Below are 24,891 nucleotides of genomic sequence, written 5' to 3'. Positions count from 1 at the left end.
TGATAGTAAGAAGCCATAAGAACATTCAGAAATATCTAAATATACATTAAAAAAAATCTCACTGGATTAAGTGGTGGGTTGAAGAGAGGTATACAATTTAAGCAAGTGGCGACTGGAAGTATTACATTATTACTGCACAGTAATTATAGACAACCCTTCAAAGATAACATACAACAGTCTATTACTATTACATCTGTAGTAGTCTGAAGAACTGATGTAGGGATGTTTTAAGACGAGCTGACATAAGATACTTTTCGTGTTGCTTCCATTAGTATGATCACCTGAACATTAGAGAATGAGACCTAAAAACCCTGGCCCATCGTGTAAAGTCAGAACACAGCAAAAGTTTTTTATTCTATTGGTATAAAAACTCTGAAAGATTCCTGATAAGGCATGCACCCAAATCTTTGCAATGCCTGAAATGTCCTTATGAACCAATTTCACGATTGCTTTATTTTTAAATGCTGATGAAACATTTTAATAATCTCTATCTGCCTGTTCAAACTTGCACCAAGTACTGAAAGGAACATCTGAAACATTCAGTGCTACAATACTTCAAGACTCATAGCTCTGTACCCTCCTTAGCAACCACACTTAAAAAGATGTCACCTTACATAAGCTTCTCTTCACCTAGCCTTTGAGTTTGGGATTTAAAAAACAAGCTTCTCTATTTAATGAAAAATAATTAAATACTTGTCATCCTGAAACTGACAAGTATTTAATTTTTTTAAGGTTAACGAAACTTTGTGCAAAAACTAAGACATGCCTAAAATATACATGTAGTGATCCTACTTAAGGTTAAATACTAAGTTTAAAAAAAAAACAAAAACAAGAAAAACAAGATAAAACAGTTGTGACATGTTTCAAGCATACATTAATTAGAAAGTATGAGTTTCACTTTTCCCCTGATCCCTAAATTAGTCTTGTCAGTTGATTAAATACTACTAACTTTTAAAAAAGGCATAATATAGTACATTTAATTAATAATGGCAATTCATTTTGAAATCCATAAAGCAGCTGGCTTCAAAATATTATAGATTTGAGACCAGCAGATGGTGTATGGGTATTTACTGGACTCCCATATACCTGACTGCAGTTTGAGTCTTAGACCTGGCAGCTTAAACTCATCCTGGGTGTGTATGTGTGCATGCCCAAGATCCCGAGAGGAGAATGGAGGAGAAGGAACTACAGCCTGGTCATCCACCCTGGGGGCTGATTTCTTGCTTTCTATCTTTCTGGCAAGCATATGTGCCCTATAGCAAAAATCTCTCTTAAAAAAAAAAAAATTACGGATTACGTTTGAATTTCAGACCCTGGTCTGAATGCACAGAAATGCCTAGAAAGGATTGCAAAATCAGCACGACCTAAACTCGGTCCACATTTCTACATTATAGGGCTACTTAAACTGTGAAGTGTCATATAGAAATGTAAAGCTGTGATTCTATCATGTGGTCAACTGAATTCTCTCTCTCAGCAAAGCTGAAGGAGGTTCGGTTAAGAGCCTTCCGTTAGTCAGTTTCAGGTGGTTCCTTAGAATGTTCAGAGTGAGGGACCAGCAGACAGTATAACGGTTACATTGCTGGACTCCCACATACTCGACTGTGGTTCAAGTCCCAGATTGAATAGCTTAAAATTCATGTCGACCCAGTCAGCACAGTAGGTGGAGTGGTGGTTCAGGGTGCTGAACTCCCACATGGCCAATCACGGTTCAAGTCCCGGACCTGGCACCTTGCTTTCTCTATGTCCCTCTCTGGTTGGTTGGTTGGTTGGATGAATGAATGAATAAATAAATAAAGTTAAATAAAAATAATTCTTTAAAAAGAAACCCACCTCATGTCAGGCATGTGTGCGTGTGTGCCCAAGATTCCCAGAGGAGAATGGAGGAGGGGTTGTAGCATGGCTATCCTCTCAAGGAGGTGATTTCTCACATGCTCTACAGTAAAAATCTCTTAAAAAAATGTTCAAAATACCTACTTATAAATCTTTCCTCTTAACTCTTTTTTTTTTTTAAAAAAAAGACTATTAAACCATGTTTTGGTAACTCAATCGTATCTTAGAAACCTATTAACAAATCCTAAACTCTTCTAAGTTGCTAGATAAAGTGGTAACTATTTTATATCCTTTTCCTTTTATCCTTTAAGCCAAGATATTAACAGATAATAGTTTGTTATGCTCAAAGCAGAAGTGTTCAAAATTAAATTTAAAGTGGAAAGCAGAGTACTTAACCGTTAAATGGTATACTAAACTTTTAGGTATTTGATCACATGTAGAATTTGACTTGGTTAGCAGGCCACTTAATTTAAGCATACAAGGAAATCAATGTTGGTTAGCCAAAGAATATATGCATTGCAAATATAATCATCAACCCCAGGGAAATACATCGACTCCTTAAAAAAGTCTGCATAAATATTTCAAAAGCATAAATTAGAGGTTTAAAATAAATGGTGAAACTAATAATCTCAAAAGTATTTGGTGTTTCAAATAATCTTAGTAATTTCTCTGGTGTCACCATCAGTATATAACACAAAAATGGAAGGAGCAAGGGTCATGGCCTTTCATTCCTGATTGGCACTAGATACGGTAGTACAACAGAGTGAATCCAAGTCATATCCAGCATCAGGAACTTTGAATTCACCCTGTATTTGGAAGTTGGGGTATACTTATATTTACAAATGCTATTGTCTTTGTATACAAGCTAACCAACTGAAGAGTTAGTCTGTGCATTGCAAATGGACTAGTCTAGATGCAACCCAGTCAAGGTGTGCATATACCTTTTTTGTTTCTTTTTAAGCTTTTCTTCTTCATACCTTGGTAGGGAAGAGTTATTTCAGTAAATACACGTTACGAACAAAGACTTTTAAAAAAGGCAAAACCAAAAATATTTAGTATACTATGCAGAAATTAAGAACTGACCTAGTAGATCTGGCTTTGACCCATTAAACAGAGTAACAAAACAAAGAAAGTTTTCTATATAACAGCATTGTGATGCTCAGAAATTTATGTCAACAGCCTTCTACGAAGTCCTTTCAAAAGTTAGATGAAAATAAGTGAATTTGTTAAACAGAATAAATTCTAGTCACTGAAAAGATATTAAGGTTAGGCTTATTTAAATAATATTTTTTCTAACATATAATTATTTGGAAAACAACCTGTTCAAGTACAGAAAATGCTCTTTAGTACTGACTAATTAGGAAACCATCTCTTAGACTTTAACAGTCTTTAAAAATATAAAACATATAACCATAACTAATTTCTCTAGGTCTTCCACAAAAAGTCTGAAGACACTACTGACTTATGCGAAGGTATGGGAAAAGGGCTTCTTCCTCTTTTTGTTATACAAAAAGGGCAGTCACAAAATATTTGTAATGTATGGAGGAGAAAGGAATATTTAAAAATATTACTTCTTGCACAATAAAATATAAAGATCCAATACAGTGAAAGAAAAAAAACCAAACATACTGTTTTATGCATTCTGGTATGCCAACATATTCCATGGGGACAAGTTCAGCTAGTTCTGCCAAATTAAAGACGTATCTAATTTTTTGGCTGAATTTTGAGCTACGGAAGAAAATAAAAATAATTACCTCAATATTTCTGAACAAGAGAACTGACAAGAAATTTATATGATAGAATTTTTTAAAAAATTACCTAATAAATGGTCTTGTGACTGCCAGAAGTGTTCTGATAAACCAAGAAGGATGTACAATGATTAGAGATTTTAGGTTTTTCCGTAACCTGGAGTTAAGAAAGAAAAGAGAAATGAAAAAAACCTCAACAAATTCTAATGCTACAAGTTAAGCCATCATTATGTATTGACATGTGCTGCAAATTCATGTAAAATAATAATTATTACATATTTCACCCAAGAGTTATTTAGGTGCTATGTTATACTCCTCAAGACAAATAAATGCATTCTTGAGTTCTGAGTATCTTTTTTTTGTTGGAGAGGTTTTTGCTATAGGGTGCGTGCGCTCGCCAGACAGAGACAGACAGAGAGACAGAAAGCGAGAAATCACCCCCCAGGGAGGATGGCCACGCCGCAATCCCTTCTCCTGCATTCTCCTCTCGGGATCTTGGACACACATGCACACGTGCCCAGCCTGAGTTTAAGCCACCAGGTCCGGGACTCGAACCGCGGTTGACTATGTGGGAGTCCAGCGACATAGCCATTATGCTAACTGCTGGTCCCCTAAGTGTCTTTTTTACTACTATGAAATACATTTTACTTTGGCCAAAGTTATGTCCACTCTATTAGTACACATACTCTGTTATTAAATGTCTCTTGGCATACATTCGCTTATCTTCGGGATTCTGTCAACCAGGAAAGGAGGCAAATTCTGAATATGAAAGTAAACGATTTTCATTTTTCAAGCCTGGGGAGAGAGTAGTGCTAGCTCTTCACCGCCATGAAGGGTACGGTGCAAGCAGAAAGGTGGAACTGGAGAGGACTGCAGGAACGAACGAGTCAGATCTGACTCCTGTGGCCTAAGATAAAACCAGGCTAAGTGAAATCGAAGGACTTGGGTCAGCCAGTGGCATAGTGGTTAAGGCTGCTGGATCACTCATGGCCAACCGTACAGTTGAGTCCTGGACTCAGAGGCTGGAGAAACACACCAGGCACACATGCAGTGTATGCCCTAAATCTCAAAAAAAGAAATGGAGATGGGAATGCAACGTGACTGTCCTCCATGGAGGGGTGCTTTCTCACACCCGCCTCTAGTAGGTGTATACACCCGCTAAAAGAAATTTTAAAAATTGAAGGCCTATCTTAGGCCTCTTCTTTTTAAAAGAGCAAATAAAAACTATTTGGCTTGCATATTTTACACATCAAGTGATCACTAAAGATACAGGCATACTTTGCTTTATTGTACTTTACTATGTTTGCAGATACTGCATTTTGCTTTTACCATGCGAAGATTTGTGGCAACCCTGCACTGAGCCAGTCTTCTGGTGCCATTTTTCCAACTGCATGTGTGTACTTTGTAGACACCTAAGTCACATTTCAGTTAATTCTTATATTTCAAGCTTCTTCATTATTATTGTATCTGTTATCATTGATCTTTGGTATTACTAATGTAGTTATTTTGGGATGGCACAATAATATTGAAACTAGGCCAATAATACTATGGTGGCCTCTAAATATTCCAGTGAAAGGAACAGTTGCACACCTCCCACTTTAAAAGCCAGAAATAATCAAGCTCAGTGAGGAAGGCATGTTAAAAGCCAAGATAGGTTGAACGGTAGGCCTCTTGTGCCAAACAGTTAGCCAAATTATAAATGCAAAGGAAAGTTCTTGAAGGAAATTAAAAGTGCTACTCTAGTGAACACACAAATAATAAAGCAAAATAGCCTTATCACTCATATGGAGAACGTTTTAGTGGTCTGGGAAGAATATCAAACCAGTTACTACACTCTCTTAAGTCAAAGCCTAATCCAGAGCAAGGCTTTAACTCTCTTTAGTTCTATGAAGGCCGAAAGAAATGAAGAAGCTACAGAAGTTGGAAGTTAGCAGAGACTGGCTTATGAGGCACAGAGAAAGAAACTAACTCCATCACATCTAATGCAATGTGAAGCAGCAGGTATCAATGTAGAAGCTGCAGCAAGTTATCCAGATGATCTAGCTAAGATCACTGATGGCGGCTACAAAATTTTCAATGTAGACAAAACAGCCTCAATTCAGAAGACATCACGCAGAACTCCCATAGTATAAAGAACCATCCTGGCTGCAAAGCACAGGCTGACTCTCGTTAGGGGTGATGCACTGGTGACTTAGGGTCAAAGACAATGCACATTATCATTCCAGAAGCCCTACGATCCTTGGGAATTATGCTAAATCTACTCAGCCTGCACTCTAGAGAGAGAACAATGACGTCTGTTTACAGCCACGGTTTACTGAAGATACTTCTCTTTATTCAGAGAATGTGTGCATGCATGTAAGCACGCAAGAGAGCAAGAGATACACGGAGAAAGAGAAAGTGTGGGATGAGCACCCTCACAGGGTCTAATCATGCCACGATTCCCTTCTTCTGGCCTGGTCGATCTCGGGTACTGTGCTCTGTGTGCTCAGGCTCACTGGGTCAGGGATTTGAATTGCATTGCCATGTAGTGTCTAGCTTCTCTTGAGCAGTGCATTTCTGCTGCATCACAGACTTGGCCCTGAAGTGGAGCCTGGAGATGTGACTGAGTTGCTACAATCTCATGATAAAAAACTAATAGATGAGTAAAACTTTAATTTCCTACAAGAACTTCTCCTCTGCATTTACAACTTGGATAAGCAGAGAAAATAGTTTCTTGAGCTAGAAACTATACCTGGTAAAAATGCTGTGAATATTGTTGAAATAACAACAAAGGGTTTGGGACCAGCAGTTATGTCGCTGGACTCCCACGTAGTCGACTGTGGTTCGAGTCCTGGACCCGGTGGCTTAAAACTCACTCCGGGCTTGTGTGTGTGCGTGCCCAAGATCCCGGGAGGAGGATGGAGGAGAAGGGATTGTGGTGTGGCTATCCCCCCTGGGAGGTGATTTCTCACTTTCTGTCTCTCTGTCTCTGTCTGTCTGGCGAGCACATGCGCCCTGTTGCGAAAACCTCTTAAACAAACAAACAAAAAAAAAGGGTTTAAAATATTACATAAACTTAGTTAATAAAGCAGTGGCAGGGTTTGAGAGGGATGATTGCAATTTTGAAAGTTCTACTATAAGTAAAATGCTAACAAAGGACTTTGCATGCTGCAGAGCAATCTTTTACAAAGAGACAATAGCAGTGGCAAACTCCAGAGTTGCCTCACTTTAAGAAATGGCCACAGTCACTCCCAATGCTGGGTAAGCAACCATCACTCTGATCAATCAGCAGCCACCAGCACTGAGGCAAGACCCTTCACCAGTAAAAAGATGACAACTTGCTGAAGACTCAGATGATTGTTAGTATTTTTTAGCAATAGAGTAATTTAAATAAGATCTGTACATTTCCCCTGCATGAACTCTATATTGCACAGATTTGCTTTATCGCAATACTTCCTTTACTGAGTGGTCTAGAATTGAACTCATGAAACACATCCGAGGTATATACGTATGTCAACATACACACAAGCACACACGAATCCTAAGAGCTACCCAGTGCCAAGTTTAGGTATCAAAAGAAATCTATTGGGGGGACCAGCAGGTGGCATAGTGGCTAAGGCACTGGACACTCCCACATGGCCGACCACAGTTTGAGTCCCGGACCTGGTGGCTTGCTTTCTCACTTTCTCTCTCTCTCTCTCTTTCTCTCTGGTCAAATTAAAATAAATGAATAAATAAAATTAAATAAATAATTATGTAAAAAAAAAAAAAAAGAAATCTATTGGGACCAGCAGTTAGCGTAATGGCTATGTCACTGGACTCCCATGCAGTCGACCGCGGTTCGAGTCCCGGACCCAGTGGCTTAAAACTCATGCCGGGCGTGTGAGAGATGTGACTGATCCCGAGAGGAGAATGAAGGAGAAGGGATTGTGGCGTGGCCATCACCCCTTGGGGGTGATTTCTTGCTTTCTCTCTGTCTCTCTCTGTCTGGCGAGTGCACGTGCCTTATAGCAAAAACCTCTTAAAAAAAAAAAAAAGAAAAAGAAATCTGTTAAAAGGGTCTGAGTTGATTAACCTGGTTTGAATTAGCTATAGCCATGTCAAACAAATTGGAGGCTCAAAATTCCCTTGACTAGCATGAACAATGAGAATATGCTTCTAGTACTCATTCCAAAGTCTACAACAAGTAACTTAAGAAGCAAAACATGCTTGGGACCAGCAGCTAGTGAAATGGCTATGTTGCTGGACTCCCAGGTAGTCAACTGCAGTTCAAATCACAGACCTGGTGGCTTAAACTTATGCCGGGCGCATGTGCATGAGTGCTCAAGATCCCCAGAGCAGGATGGAGAAGGGATTACAGCGTGGCCATCCCCTCTGGGGGGTGATTTCTCACTTTCTGTCTCTCTGCCTCTCTGTCTCTGTCTTTCTGGTGAGCACACATGCCCTATAGCAAAAACCTTTCCAAAAAAAAGAAAAAAAAAAAAAAAGAAGCAAAACATGCTTAAGCATGATAAATTAGGTCAAACTCAGAATGTAGTAAAACAGGGAAGTACATTCTCCCTACTTTCTCAAAATGTAAATATAGGAAAGTATTGGGACCAGCAGTTAGCGTAATGGCTATGTCGCTGGACTCCCACATAGTCGACCGTGGTTCAAGTCCTGGACCCGGCGGCTTAACCTCACGCCGGGCGTGCGTGCATGCATGCCCAAGATCCCAAGAGAATGGAGGAGAAGGGATTGCAGCGTGGCCATCCCCCCTGGGGGGTGATTTCTCGCTTTCTATCTCTCTGTCTCTGTTTTTCCAGGAGCCTTAAAGTGAAAACCTAAAAAAAAAAAAAAAAAAAAAAAAAAAAAAAAAGGAAAGTATTCAACATGGTATAAATAAAGAAGGATCAATAAAGAGCTATTCTGTTTGTTTTGAGAAAATCATTCTTCATATAACAGATAAAAATTGATAACCTTCATGACATTCTAAAGTATTATCTTTAGAAAATAACAACCTGTTAGGAAATTAACAAATGTAATTAAAGACATGGATATAGCATTTTCATGAGGCAAAAGAAAATAAAATTTAATAAAGTCATTATCAAAGTTATTCAGATTAGCTTTTGACATTTATATATGTGAATTACTTATTTATTTAATTCCATTTGTTGTTATTTTTTAATTTGACCAGAGAGAGACAAAGGGAAAGGGAGAAAGCAAGTCACTAGGTTCAAGACTTGAACTGCAGTTGGCCACATGGGAATCCAACACTTTTAACTACCATGCCACCTGTTGCTCCCTCTTTTTAAGAATTATTTTATTTGTCATTACTATTAGCATTAATTTTTAGAGATTTTTTTTTTGCTATAGGACATGGGTACTCCCTGGAGAGACATTGAGACAGAAAGTGAGAAATCACAAGGTGCCGAGTCCAGGACTTGAACTGCAGTTGGCCATGGGGGAGTCCAGTGCCTTAACCACTATGCCACCTGCTGGCCCCTACTTGTGTAAATATATATATATATGAACGACAAGGTCTGGGTGATGCAGAGACGTTCTTGCCTCAGCCTCCCAAGTAGCTGGGACCACAGGCAGGTGGCATTGTGCCCAGCTTTTAGGGTGGGCCAGAAATCAAGCCTGGGCTGCCCATGTAGCCTCGGCCTGCAGAGTGGTAGCATCGACCGTGCGGACCACTGTGTGCCAGCATGTGCCATTGCAGCTGGGCATCAACTCCCATTTACATTACCTTCTATCAATTTGCTGATAGCATTTCCTGAGCCATCCCAGACTGGGCATTTTTCTTCGAGTTGTTGCACCATTTAAATAAACTATCATGTAGTTTTCTGCTACTAACAGCTCTAAAGTGCCAATAACATACCTGTAAAAACAAATTAAGTTTAAGCCTTAAATATCACTGTGTGGAACTGAATTAAGTTCTCCAAATTACACAATTTCTTTCTCTATCTACAATGAAAAGCAAACACAATTAAAAACTGCATTAGTTGTTATAATAATTATTCTTCAAACTTATCTTTAGAGATACGTTAAAATGTCCACAGAAGAAATGACATGATACCTGGGATTTACTAAAAATGACATGGGGGAGTGGGGAGAAGCTAGAATGAAGTTTAAATTGCTAACTACGAAAGTGGGTGACTGATACATGAAGATCTGATATACTTCCTTTACCTTTGTATATGATTAAAACTGCACAACAGCTTTACAAAACTGCACTAATCTAAGAAATATAATGACTGTGGAAATATAACAGAACCAAATTCAATTTGGTTACACCGAGCTCCTGAAGGTAAATGTAATTTAGCCATATAATTCTGAGAAGCATTTTTTTACACTTAGTATGTCCTCAAAGAAATTGGAACAGATCATCTAAAATAAACCTTCCAGTTACGAAAAGACATTTTTTTTTCTGTTGAGTTAAACAATAGTTTCACGATATCAAAGAAGAAAGTCTTAAAGGATAGGAACTAAGACAGTCATCATTTTTACATAGTTTAAGTTCACTTACTTAAATTGGAGATCTAATTAACTTAGAACTCTGTCCATTTTTGTTAAAATATACTTACTTAAAGAGATTGTCCATTAGATATCTATAGTTAGGTTGACCACTTTCAGGCATAAAACAGACAGCGAACACGACAATGGCATTTAATCCATCCCCATAATATCCTGAAAAAGAAACCAAAGATAAAATCACCAGTATGATTTTACTCTGAAGATTTTTTAGAGTAGAAAGTATATTGTATAGTGGTTGATCCTCAACAAATTTCTAGACCAAAAAGTGTGTTTTAAAAAAGCCTTAAATGGTTATGTCACTGGACTCCCACTTAGTCGACCATGGTTCAAGTCCCAGACCTGGTGGCTTAAAACTCATGCTGGACGCATGTGTGTGTGCCCAAGATCCCAAAAAGAGAATAGAGGAAAGGGAAATGCGACATGACCATCCCTCCCTCTGGGAGGTGATTTCTCACTTTGTCCAGCAAACGCATGCACCCTGTAGCAAAAATCTCTCAAACAAAAACTCCCCAAAACAAAACCTTATATGGCTGTATACAAATCTTTAAATTTCTTCTTCCCCAAAAAAGAATAGTAAAATTTGAAGAAGAAAGACAAAACAAACAAATAACAAGAAAACTACTTAAAATAGCAAAATTAAGACGCTAGCCTTATTTGGGCAAATAAACGAATATATGGCTATAATCGAAGCTGATATATTAATAACATAGCTGAAATAAATCACTCTTATGTAACTTGCGGTTGATGTGGTACTTTCTCTTTTTTTGAAGTAAACTTATACTTTTATTTCATTTTTCCATGAATTTAAAAAATTTGCCAGACATTGTATGTGCTCACCAGAGAGAAACAGAGTGGGAAAAAAGGGGGAGAAAGCCTTCCCCCAGTGAGGTGTGGCCATGCTGCAATCCCTTCTCCCCCATTTCTCCATCCTGTTACAATTCTGGGCTCGCATGCACATACACCAGGAGTTTTTAAAGCCAATGGCGCTGAAATTCAAGGCACACAATTGGCCATGTAGGATGTAGAAAGATAGTTTTACACTCAATAATGCCCATATTCTGTAGAATTTAGGAAAAGATTATATCTCTGACGTAATTCTCAGTGAAGAAAAGCTAAGATACGTATGTTTCAATGGCAATGCTCAGACACCAAGCTGATCTAGTAACAAGTGCGTTAACCTTCACTATCGTTTTCATATATGCACTGAAACGTGAACTTTTAAGCACCTTAGAATCTTCACTATCTTCACAAATCTCTCAATCACAAAACATACAGTGTCATAAACTAATAGGGTAAGATGCCCTAATAATCGTCCCCTAAAAAAAATAAAGTGCTAATCTTCAAATATACTAGGTTTAAGCCCTAAGGTAGGTCTCAAAACTTGATTCTTAGAATCTAGTAAAATTAATGTATGTCTGTGAACTTCCTGATCCAGATTATTCCATTTTCTTCATCTGAATAAGACTAAAATCAGGCAGAAGAACATAACTACAAATATTCAAGGAATCTGCCTTCAGATGAATGAAAACTATAGAAATAATCAGGAGTATGCATTTGGCAGAACTAAATTAAGTAAAAATTACTCTGTAAAAAGAATCGGTCTGCCTGACCTATGCGACCTTCTGTTCTGTGTTAGAACTTACCGTAATGGGACACATACTGCAAAGTGAGTTATGTTTGAACTCTTAACATTCTGGCACTATTTACACAGTCTGTAGGTAAACTTCTACATACGGTGTCAACAGACTGATAGGAGTTATATTTATACTTTCATAGCTTTTTAATTTGACTTGTAAATTTCTTAACAGAAGAAAATAAACCTTACATTTCCATATATCCCATAAATATACCAAGTGGGTACTCTATAAAAAGATAAAACAAATTCTCTATACCAAACATTAATGATTTATTTGTTCAGGGTTATAAGGTAAATAAAGCCCTCAGTTTAAAAAGTCCAAGTATGGGGCTAGGAGGTGGCGCAGCAGTTAAGGCGTAGGATCCCACCCGGTGGAGGACAACTCCACAGTCCAAGTCCTAGACCTGGTGGTCGGAAAACACGTTGGGTGTGTGTGCATGTGTGTGCAAAATCCCAAGAGGAGAATGAAGGAGAAGGATTGCAATGTGGACGTCCCCCCAAGTGGGGTGATTTCTCATTTTCCCTCTCTGTCTCCTTCTATGACAACAACTCTACCCCCCCAAAAAGCAAAAAATAGTCAAGTTTTACTTATGTCCAAAAAAGATTTATATAAGAATGTTCAGGTTTTTTTCCCCATAACAGTTCAAAATGGAACTCACATGCTCATGAAAAGGAGAATGGATAGGAAAATTCTGATTTATCCACACAGCAGCTAAGCAATAAAAAAGAAACTATGGATACATACAACAACATGAAGCTCTCAAACATTATGCTAAACAAAAGCAGTAGTGCATTCTGTATGATTCTGGTTACATCAAATTCTAGGACAGGCAAACTTTTTTCTTTTTTTTGAGAGGTTTTTACTATAGGGGGTGTGCACTTGCCAAAAAGACAGAGACAGACAGAGAGACAGCAAGCGAGAAATCACCCCCCAGGGAATGGCCACGCCGCAATCCCTTCTCCTCTCTATTCTCCTCTCGGGATCTTGGGCACACACGCACATGCGCCTGGCATGAGTTTAAGCCACTGGGTCCAGGACTCAACCATAGTCGACTACATGGGAGTCCAGAGACATAGCCATTATGCTAACTGCTGGTCTCCAGGCAAACTATTAAGAGGAAGTAGACATTAGAATAGTGGTTACTGGAGAGGGAAGGAGTATTAGACAATTTTCTGGGGCAATGAAAATGTTTTAAATGTTAGGCTATGGTATACGTGTGTGTGTGTATAAATATACATAAATATATACATATACATAAAATATATACATGGACATTTGTCAAAACTCATGAACTATACAATTAAGGTCAGAGCATTTCATTATATATAAACTACAAATGAGTAAATTAAGTGTCTGTTTTGGATAGCCTAGAGACAATGATGGGAGGGAGGTAGTTTTCACTGCACACTCTTAAACTTTCTGAAATTAAGTGTATGCATATATTAATGATTTTTTTTTTAAAGAGGTTTTTGCTATAGGGTGCATGCGCTCGCCAGACAGACGGAGGGAGAGAGACAGAAAGCAAGAAATCACCCCCCAGGGGGATGGCCACGCCGCAATCCCTTCTCCTCCATTCTCCTCTCGGGATCTTGGGCATGCATGCACACGTACCCAGCGTGAGTTTTAAGCCACCGGGTCCGGGACACAAACCACAGTAGACTATGTGGGAGTCCAGACACATAGCCATTACGCTAACTGCTGGTTCCATATATTAATGATTTTTAAATGTTAGTATTCTCCTTTCACTTCAAACCTGTCATAGTCCTAACACAATGAGAGAATGTTTATTTATTTATTTATTTATTTGGGGGAGAGTTTCTTGCTATAGGGTACATGCACTCGCTGGAAACATAGAGACAGAAAGCGAGAAATCACCCCCCCCGGGGGGATGGCCACGTCGCAATCCCTTCTCCTCCATTCTCCTCTCAGGATCTTGGGCACGCACACACATGCGCCCGGAGTGAATTTAAGCTACAGGGTCCAGGACTTGAACCACGGTCGATCACATGGGAGTCCAGCAACATAGCCATTACACCAACTGCTTGTCCCTGTCTGGCTTTATTTTCAAGCCACTGGGTCCAGGGCTTGAACTGCGGTCAACCACATGGGAGTCCAGCGACACAGCCAATATGCCGACTACTGGTCCCAAATGTTTATTATTCTTCCAAAATTAGGTAATTAAGTCTTGGGAGATTTTTTTCTAAAAGCATTTAGATTTCTAATAACGCATTTAAAAATCTGAACAATCTTCAGTAACTGACCTCCATGGCTGATAACTTTTTTATAGGGTTCGATTGCTTTCATATCAACCCTGTGATCCTGTTCTCCAATCCTGAACATGCGCCAGCGTCGTCCATCTTCCTTTTCCTCTGCAGCTGTGTATTCAGTAATTGAGTCTTTCCTAATTACTTCAGTAGTTTTGGGTTTTGGAAGATCATCTGTCAAAATAAAAAGTTTTGAATCACAAATGGTCATTCACACAATAAAAATCAAATGATACGTTAACCACTTTACTATCTAGATTATTCAGTGAATTTTCACTACACTACTGGCGGAATTTTAAACATCTCTTTCATAACAGAGGAAAAGGCTTGCTTTTAATATGAGGCCATTTTATGTCTTGGTTTTAAAATTTTTTAATTGCTCAATTTAGCAAAGCACCCAATGACAATGCAATGTGTATCCGTAAGTTCACATTAGGGGATAGAGAGGATAATTCACACAACTATCACAATCTTGGTGTAATACACTGGCCCTACAATGCCTTTGCAGGTTTTATTTATGACAGCATTGCCTTTGACAGTTATTACTATGGGTAACTATCTAGAAGCCAATTTTATGTTTTGTTGTATTTGAACATATAAATTAATTCCCAAACACTGTAATACCAGATACAAAGTGGTTAACTACTCAGTAATTTCTCGTTAGATCAGTTTTATAAAGCAGAAATGTATTTACAATGCTCTGGAGTGTACATGCAGAAGTCTATTTAAATTAACATTAGCCAAAGCATAAGCACCAATGATTAGGTGTAATTTGTATTTCAAGATTGCAATTTAGCTGATTTTTAATGAAGTAATGATTTTCCAAATTTTAGTATCACAGTCCTTACCAAAAGATGGGGGAAGGGAAAACCTACTGCATGTTAGTTGCTTGTTTCCAAGACAAAGCTGTTAACCGAAAATATCCTTCCCGGAAATGACTACAGCAGCATTAAAGAAAGAAGAGACAAAACACACAGGCAGAAAACTATTTCAGTATCTTTTATAAAATATTGCTTATTACCGGACTGCTTACTGAACCAGTAAAATAGGAAAGAAAAAAGGAACAAAACACATTGCAAACAACTTTTTACTGCAGATAAAATACCTAATGCTAAGTATGTATTTGTAGTAATAATCATTTTAAAGATGGAAAAATATAAATTATTAACAAGTACATAAAGACACTACAGACAGCAATTATCTAATTAAAGTTAGCATGCAAAGCAAAACACATGCTAATTCCTTTGAGCTCTAAATAATTAATGATAAAGAATATGAGGTGGGGGCTGAGAGTCCACATTAATTCAAGCTGGTCATTTTACCAACTGGAACACTACTGGGCAAATGTACTTTAAAAATCACTCCCAAAATATTCCATAAAGAATTCCATCTCCACGGACTATTTTTTTTTAAAGAATTATTTTTTTAAATTTTGTTTATTCATTTATTTTAATTTGACCAGAGAGAGTTAGAGGGGGGGAGAGAGAGAGAGAGAGAGAGAGAGAGAAGGCGAGAAGGTGAGAAGGCAAGCCACCAGGTCTAGGACTCCAACCGCAGTCGGCCATGTGGGAGTGTCCAGCACCTTATACATCACACCACCTGCTGGTCCCCTCCACAGACTATTAACTACTTTTAGCACAATCCCTAAATTATGTCTCTCCAAAGCTTTTTCCCCCTTAGTTGATCAACTGAAAAAAAGGCATGCCATAAAATTAAAATAGTTTTGGAGTGAAGTGAGCAGGTTGTGTGGCGGTTAAGGGCACTAGTCTCCCACAGAGCCAACCGTGGTTCAAGTACTGGACTTGGCAGCTTGCTTTCTAACTTTCCCTCTCTCTCTCTCTGCCACCCCCATCCCTCCTGTTAAATTAAAATAAATAAATAAAATTAACTAAAATAATTCTTTAAAAAAATAAATTTGGAGCAGCTATGAAAAAAAACCTAATTTTACACCACTGAACAATGAACTAAAATAAACCCTACCTGTATAAATCTACTATAAACAGTTTTGAAAACCATGAAAATATTTAGTTGTTAGCAGGATTTCATATCATAATAAATATACAGACTTTAGAAAGAACAACATATTTCATACAAAATCCTTTAATACATTGATTTTAGTTAGGTTAATGACCATGTTTTAAGGTCTTTCAATTATTGTAATGAAACGCCATTACAAAAACACATATGTATATATAAAGATTAAAAACAGTAAATCATTTACCTTCCCACTCAAACTCATTACTGTTCTCTGACGGTGTGTCTAAGCCATCTAAGTCAATCTCTCCACTTTCATCCAAATCATCTGACAATATAGAGCCATCACTAGGATCCAGTGTCAGGCTAATATCTGGGGCCATTAGTTTCTTTCTCACTTTATTTCCATTAACTTCTGGTGAGCCTGGAATAGGAAAACAAAGAATATAGTATATTAGAAGGAATGGTTAGATGCTCAAGTGTATGAGGGAAAAAAAAGTTAACTTTGTCATTCTTGAGAGATCAAACACAATTCCAAAGCACTAATTTATAAAATCTAAATTTTGAACATAATTGTTTTTACATCACTGGCAAGAGATCAATAAGGTATCAACACTTTTTAAAAAGAAGCAGATCTTACATCACCTCTAACTAATAATGAGCTATCTCCTCCCACCTCTTTACTTTAGAACGATCCAAAAACCAAGGGATGTTTTGGGAAAGTTAAACTTCCAAAACATTCTAAAGATGCCTTGCTCAACATTTAATTTACCCAGTGGCTATCTACAATGGAAATAAAAGCTCAGTGTATTAATATTATTTTGACAAAGAAATATGTTAAAAAAGAACATAAAGGCCATCATTTCATTGAAAGAAAAAATGTCAAGTTCTTACCAGGCTGGCTCTCTGGTCCAGTTACAGCTAGTATATCTTCTTCAATACTATCATCTTCTGGTAAAGGTCTAGAAGACAAAGACATACCTTTTAACCCAGAAATTGAAAAAATGAAATTTTTTGAAGCTCAAAGATCTTACATAACTCACATGTAACACATAAAAATGAATGTAAACTCCTCACAGCTCTTACTCTCCTAAAAAAACACATGTAAAAGCGATACAACGTATGATGAAGCGAGAGTGTGGCATGCTGGCCACATTTCCTGAGTTAAGCATGCCTACATCACTAGCATCATTACATGCTACAGTGAGTTTTCCCACGGCTGTCCACACTGCAGATGCTGAGGCTCGTCACTCTGCACTACGAAGTCTTCTAACCAGGAAGGCATGAATACATCACTGAAAGGTGAGGTCCGTCTTTGCAAACATGTCGAGGTGGCTAGATAGATGATCTAGAAAATCCTTCTTTCTCTATTTAACAAATTCTCTTAAGAGAAAAAAAAAATCCTACACAGTTGAAAAATTTTTACAGTCAACAAAAGGCTCCCTTTTCCCAGGAACCACTCCCAGACTCTGGTCTAATAAACACTTCATCAAAGCACTGCTTATAGCAGCAAAAATGCCGAAACTTCAGTGATCAAAATAAAAACAAAAGATTCTACATTATATACATGTTTGGTTGAAAAGATGTAAGAGAATTATTCTAACTGCTGAAAAAGAACTTTCATTTCTCAGTATCCAATTATCACCCTATAATAATGAATTTAAGAAGTCCAAAACTCACTTAGTAAATGACATCTCAATCTAAAAAACTGAAGTTTTATTCTAAATTTGTTCTCATTTAAAAGTATTGCTCACATTGGAAAATCTTCATCTTGCCATTCTTCTTTAAGTTCCACACCTTCCATCCTCAGCCTGGATTCAATGTCAACTACAGACCCCTGATAATCCAGAGAGCCAATGTCCTGTAAAGAAGAGAAAAACCTTGAACTTAATTCCTACATTATTTATTTTTTTAAGAGATTTTTGCGATAGGCTACAGAGAGAGAAAAGGCGAGAAATGGAGAGACTGAAAGCGAGAAGTCACTCCCCCAGGGGCGAAGGCCACGCTACAATTTCTTCTCCATTCTCCTCTCAGGATTTTAGGCATGCACGTGCACACACCCAGTTTAAGTTTCAATCTTCTGGGTCCAGGACTTGAACGGCAGGTCGACTATAGGTGAGTCCAGCAATGTAACCATTACGCCCTCTGCTGGTCCCATCTACCTTACTTTTATCTGTTGAAAAAGTAAGATGATCTTACATCTCTGTTCATATTTTCATGCTATCAACAATAGAGCTTTATTTTAGTTATCTGGTCATGAAACCAACTTATGGGGTTACTTTTTACAAAGAATTAGAGGGGTTGGCAGGTGGCATAGTGGTTGAGGTGTTGGACTCCCACATGGCTGATGGTTCAAGTCCCATACCTGCAGCCTGCTTTCTCACTTTCCCTCCCTCTTTCTCTATGTAGCTCTCTGGTCAAATTAAAATAATAATAATGGTGAATAAAATTAAATAATTCTTTTTTAAAAAAGAACTAGAAAAGAAAATATTCAAAGTACATACATTCTAGTAAAGTGACTAGTTTGTGAAAAGGGTATTGTTCAGTGAAAAATATGTTTTTAGGCACATATATGTACATTGTGCCTCAGGTTATGATTTAAATTGTATTTCATACTATAGATTAGGTAAAAATTGAAGTGGGGCAAGAAATATAAAATTTTGTACTATACAGTCATAATTAAATTTTCTGTCCTTTGGACAGAGGCTGACCTTTGACATTGAACACTAGTAAATATTGTTTGCACTCTCATGATTCAGTAGAGCCAAGTGGTATGCTATCATTTACATTTCCTTTTCTATAGTTTTGATGCCACAATTCCTGAGCCGCTTAAACAAGACTACTTAGGAACTTGTCTAGCAAATTCATTATGATTTGCTTCATATCTACACCATACCTTTCTCATACAGCTTGGCTCAAGTTTTCAGCCACTGAACTTAGTAAATGCGTTTATGTAATTATGTATTTTAATTAATGCCATGAACTTAAGTCTTAGTTTTCCCAAAGAATGGCATAAGGATCAATATCCTCATTCTACAAAGTGAAGGGTATAGATACTCCTTTTGGTTGATGGAATAAGAAACAGAAATTAGACATAGCATTTAGGAAGTCATAAAGATCAACTGGTTAACAATACAACAAAAACAGTGACAACTATAAGGGACCAGAGGTATAAATAAACATTTAGTTCATTTACGCTGGAGTAAGGCAGCACATATTTAAATTTATTAAAAAAAGAAAAAAGGAGAGAGAGCAGTTACACACACATGTACTCCTATATTTATTTACATATATATGAAAGTCAGGCATTTTTAATTCTCTGGGAAAACATGGAGCCAGACAATTTTGAGAAATTAATGAAAAGCACTTGAAATACAGCAACCTGTACTTTTCAGCACTTTCTCTAATTATAATATATACCCTACACTTTAAAGTAACTGACACATATTTAGAAATCACTATTGCTTCAACAGCAATCCTTCCTCTCTATAGAGGAAAATAACCAGACCTTACCAAACAACCCTCTCTACTTAAAACAAAGATTTACCAGAATTATAGACGACAAGTTCAAATACTTAATACTTAGTACTCTAGAGTTATGCTTAGGGAGACCAATCCAGTCTATCACTAAAGCCTGAAAACTGACAGTCTCTTCCGGATTTATAATTCACCATACTTCTCAAATGTTACGTGTTCTCAAGCTTGTAGTACTCTAAAGCTGAACATATATATTTTCTTAAATTCAATTAGAAAAGCATTCTGGGGCCAGCAGGTACCATGGTGGTTAGGACGCTAGATTCCCACATGTCCAACCATGGTTTGAGTCCCAGATCTGGTGGCTTACTTTCTCTCTGATCAGCATGTGTGCTCCGAAGCAAAATTTTAATAATAATAATGACAAATATATTTAAAAAATAAGAAAATCTTTCTGACATTTCTTCTCAATTTTTTACTGGTTTTTGGAAAAGTATCAAGATGTTTTAGATGTCTTTTTCAAATGTCTCAAGTACTCACAAAAATATTTACTATTTCAAAAACAAAATCATGACTAAAAGTTGTATTCTCAACACCTAGCACAATGCTTGGCATTTAAGAGACCTGTAAATATTATTTAAATAAAGAAATAACTGCAACTTATGACACTGCCTAGTAAGTAATTGCTCAATTTCTAAGACTTATTTTGTTTACTAAACCACACATACGTAGGATTCCTGTTTAACCCCTTGAAAATATGCTAAAACTATTTTGTGGGAACATATATACATGCAATAAAAATTTCTGTGGTAAAATTATTCTTTATTTGTAAGAGAAAGTATTTACCCTGTAAAATTCTAGAAGACAAACCATGTCTTTTAGCTGCTTTTCAACTTGAACAAGTTTATCACTTAAAAATAGTTCCTGTAAACACAGAAAGCCCAAGTCTTTTGGCTCTCTCAGCCTACTCACTCAATTTTTACTCTAATATCACACTGAACCACATGACAGACTTCAGCATATGAGCATGGATATTTAGCTTGGGCCCAATTAAACGAGTTAAAACACAGGCAGAGTGATAGAATCCCTCAACCATTTCATCATAAATTTTAGGGGAAAAAGGACACTGGGTAGATTAAAAACAATTTAAACAACTGAGACAGTACTGCTCTTGGAAGCACTTACTCATCATGCACTTTAACAGGAAACAAACAAGAAAGGAGTTCATCTAAGCACAACCACTTTGAAGGAAATCAGGATATTGCTGCTCACAAAGTAACTGCAATGTCCCATTTTTCATTCACAGATTTTTGTTTGTTTTGGAAAATTAAAATGGAGAAATATACTTTAAGATCCTAATAGTTAAAATAACCTAATGCAACTGGAATAGTTGATTTCTCAACAAACTGATGGTATTGGTGGCACGGTTTTTACTAATGCCAGTTACCTGCAGAGGTCTTAAAGATGAATTCAAAACAGTTGTTGCTCTCAGTGAGGTTAAAACTCAAGGAGAGAATGGATTTCCTCCTAACACGGCCTCCGCAAGAAGTGGTGGTAAATTCAACCAAGATGAAGGGGACTTCCCCATGCAGCTTAGCAACATAAGCAAAAATTAAGTACCAAGATCACATTTAGAACTGCCTAGGCTAAAAACTCATAATTTCACATGGCAATTTTATTTTCATGATTTTATTATCATGTTTTCCGGGTTCTTTTTCTTTCTGCTATAAGATGTGTGCACTAACCAGGGAGAGCTAGAGAAAGAAAAAGTGAGCAATCACCTGCCACAGGGGATGGCCACGGTGCAATCCCTTCTCCAGTCTCCTCTCAGGATTTGTGGCACACACACATACACACGTCCACCCACTTGAGCCCAGAGAGATTTTCAAGCCACTTGTGCCCTTCTCCACGTGTGGGATCCAGCACCTTAACCTCCACGCCACCTGTTGGCCCACACTATGCTCACAGTGTAACACCGCTCCTGGAAACAGGCACCAAAAATCACCAGCTACATGCTGAAATCAGTCAGAGCTGGCAGAAGGAAATGTCCAGGGAAGCCTTTCACTTCCCCATTTAAAGAAAAGCTTTCATTCTATGTATTTTTGCTTTTTAATGAATGGTCTATATATCATGAATATCTTACACACACACAAAAACCCTGGAAAAATCCTACATACTTATCATTGCTCTCCTGGGAGTCTGATCACATAGGTTTTTAAGAATGAAATGAAATACCCTATGAACAAGATTAACAAGATACCTAAAGAAAACTAGAATGGTGCTGGCTCCTTAAAATTGTGAAAATAAAGAAAGCAAAGGATAATTACATCACTCATAAAAGGCATGTTTATTAAATTATCAGTATGCAGAACATACTGAACATGCTCTAAGACTTTTAAAAACATTTAAGTTGGGGCCAACAGGTGGGGTGGTGGTTAAGACACTGAATTCCTACATGGTGGACAGTGGTTTGAATCCTGGACCAGGTAGCCTGAAAATCACACCAGGTCCAAAATCCTGAGAGGAGAATGGAGGAGAAGGGATTGTGGCATGGCTGTGCCTCCTAGCGTATGATTTTTCACTTTCCCTCTCTCTGTCCCTGTCTCTCTGGCTAGTGCACATGCCCTATGGCAAAAACCTAAAAAAGAAAAAGTTACAAAATCTACTAACTGATTTCTTTTTTTTAAAGAATTATTTATTTTTAATTTTATTTATTAATTCATTTATTTTAATTTGACCAGAGAAAGATACACACACACACACACACACACACACACACACACACACACTGAGAAAGAGAGTGAGAATGCAAGCCACCAGGTCTGGGACTTGAACCAAGGTCATCCATGTGAGAGTGTCCAGTGTGGCGGTGCCACCTAATGGTCCACTAACCAATTTCTTAATTAATTATAAATGTTAGTTGATTATAAAATTATAATGTTGGGATATTATATTATCAAATTACACTACTACCTAATTTATAGGACACAAGGTCAACAAGACATCTTTCGATCCACTGTCAGCCAAGACTGATTTATTGATCTGTCAATGTACACTTACTTTCTCAGATGCCGGTCCCCTCGTCACAGATTCTACCAGCAATACTCTAGAACGTATAAAACCAGTTTACCAGAGGGCTTTCACAACTTCTAACCACTTCCACATCCATCATCTCATGTGTCCCAACAACTGTGAGATATGGAACACTGAAGTTATTATCCCCATTTTATCTTATATAGGAGACAAGTGACACACCACACAGCGGCTCCCAGACCTAGTCTAGAACTGTTTCTAAGACAGCACACTGTATCCATTTGGTTGGCAACTTTATACAAAACTAGCCTTTAGGGCCAGATCTGGTTACATGTAGCTTGGAAGGTCCTGAAAGGCCTAAAGCCCACGATAGCAGTGATTTATGATAGTCTACTACAGTTCAAGTTCTGTTTTTTGCTGAAATGGAGCTACTCTACTTCCTAAGCCCAACAACATTAGACTACACTAGTGAAGATTATGAAAACTAGGAATAGAGTTTAGAGAAAAGGTAAAATGACAAAAACTAAGGAGAAAATGTGTAAGATGATCAAGAAACTAGCCTGCAGTTACTTCACTGGATAACTAAAACTAATTTTGATATACATTTACAAATTACAAAACTTCCTACAACTGCAGAAATTCTCAAGAAATATTGTAAAGATACATTTAAAAAACAGGTAAGGAATCAAGTATTAAAGAAATAAGATTCTTTCTAATCATAAGGAGGTGGAGATGAGGCCAGTAGACGGCGTATGCCGTTAGACTCCGACAGGGCGGAAAGCGGTTCGAGCCATGAACCTGGTGACTTAAAACACACACTGGGTGCTTTCGTGTGCTCAAGATCCCAGGGGAGAATGAGGAAGGGACTGGCATGGCTGCAGAAATCACCTGGGTGATGATTTGTCACTTTCCTTCTGTCTCTAGTCCTCTCTTCTCCTCCCCAGTGAGCCCACACGCCTCATCCCTAAGCAAAAACCTCTAACACACACACACAGAAGATGAAAAAAGCAGTAATAAAACGTCATTATACACTTCATTCAACTAACAGAATGAGAGACACTAAGAGTACCTTAATGAACATGGTTAAAGCTATTCCCAGGTGAGACAGACAAAGAAGTTTTAAAGCAAAGTAATAAAGACCCTAACAGGGGCCAGATGGTCGCATGGTGGTTAGGGTGCTGGACTTTCACACGGCTGACTGGGGTTCAAGTCCCGGACTTGGTGGCTTGGTTTGTCACTTTCCCTCTCTCCCTCTGGCTGGTCACATTTTTAAAAAAAGTAATAACAAATAAAATTAAATAAGTAATATTTCTAAAACAAAACAAATAAAGACCCTAATAAATTTCGGATTTAACATGGATGGATCTACTAGCTCTCTAGTGGCATCAAACGCACCTGCACCCAGGAAACCCAAACCATTTTTGCTAAGTATTTAAACAGAAAAAATAGTGTCATAAACCCATGCAGGGACTCGACTTTTTAAGCACACGTCGGGTCGGTTTGGCTTGGTCGGGAAGGTCTAGTAAAGTCCTTAACTCCTTAGGCTGCTTCCGTGTCCACTCCCGGAGGGTAGGAGGCACACAGAAGTCCAAGTTTCTTTGTTCTGCACCAGCACCGACGCTGGTCAAAAATACGGAACCGACGTAGCCCGGTCACCGCACCCAGTCGAGGTGGGAGGGGGGCTGCAGAACCAGGAAGGTTCCATCCTGCGCACAACCCCACAAACGGAAAAGGTGGGGGGCAATGTTGGAACACGCAAACAGGAGCCAAGCCAAGGGCGGAGACCTAAGGCGGGCGGGATCCGGAAAGTGCCTCCCGACTAAGTTCTTCGGCGCCCCTACAACAGACAGCCCCCTGGGCTTCCTCTTCCTGGCCGGCCGTGTGCACGCACCCCTCAGACGTGAACCCCCGGGCCCCTTTCCAGCCGAAACCCATCGTGCCGAGTGCCCCCAGGCCGCACTCACCCCGGAGGAAGCCTTGGCTCCCTCGTCCTCTTCGCCCCTCCAGGCCGGCGACGTGGGGCTGACGGCCAGGTCGCAAAAGGTGGCGCCGAGCGGAGCCTGCTCCCCTCGGTCGGCAGTGTAGACCCCAACCCGGTCCTCCGGCCCCAGCTCCAGCGGCGGCGACAGCAACAGCTGACCCGGACGCAGTGCTCAGCTCCACCGGAAGTGACCACATCCCGACTTGCCCCGAGCGCAGCAGTGGGCGGAGACGGAGGCGTGGCGTCTCCGCAAACCCCACAGCCTTCCCCGCCCCCTCAGCCGTCGCGGACTCCCACACGCATGCGCACGAACAACCCGCCGTCCTTCGCGCCTAGTTAAAAGTGTCTCTGGTGGCGCGACGCCCTCTTCGCCCTTCCCTCCCTCCAGGGTCGAGGCCGTGGAATCAACGACACTCATTTCAATATTTTATTTCTGCCTGTTTGTACATTAC

The 24,891-nt window shown here is 38.7% G+C and overlaps 1 protein-coding gene across 4 annotated transcripts in view; it reads right to left on the bottom strand.

Moving 5' to 3' along the window:
- BNIP2 (BCL2 interacting protein 2) overlaps positions 1–24,633 on the bottom strand; it is a 39,156-nt gene extending 14,523 nt beyond the window's left edge. For 2 of the 4 annotated variants that reach the window (XM_027765921.1, XM_014593370.2), the window contains exons 1-9: positions 24,423–24,633; positions 17,706–17,812; positions 16,846–16,913; positions 16,199–16,375; positions 13,975–14,151; positions 10,127–10,229; positions 9,289–9,420; positions 3,649–3,735; positions 3,460–3,558 (exon numbers count right to left, since the gene is read on the bottom strand). In XM_027765921.1, coding sequence (XP_027621722.1) covers positions 3,460–3,558; positions 3,649–3,735; positions 9,289–9,420; positions 10,127–10,229; positions 13,975–14,151; positions 16,199–16,375; positions 16,846–16,913; positions 17,706–17,755 — 893 coding nt within the window. In that variant the 5' untranslated portion in view covers positions 17,756–17,812; positions 24,423–24,633. Of the gene's footprint in view, positions 1–2,771; positions 2,808–3,459; positions 3,559–3,648; positions 3,736–9,288; positions 9,421–10,126; positions 10,230–13,974; positions 14,152–16,198; positions 16,376–16,845; positions 16,914–17,705; positions 17,813–24,422 lie in introns of all 4 variants that reach the window. The other 2 variants (XM_006172398.3, XM_014593371.2) reach the window with 2 other exon arrangements.
- Between the last annotated feature and the right edge of the window lie 258 nt (positions 24,634–24,891).

The sequence above is a fragment of the Tupaia chinensis genome, unplaced genomic scaffold, assembly GCF_000334495.1.
Source record: "Tupaia chinensis unplaced genomic scaffold, TupChi_1.0 Scaffold000063_1, whole genome shotgun sequence".
Lineage (NCBI taxonomy): Eukaryota > Metazoa > Chordata > Mammalia > Scandentia > Tupaiidae > Tupaia > Tupaia belangeri.
Note: the sequence above shows the minus strand (reverse complement) of the source record. Positions and strands in the feature narration are given on the sequence as shown.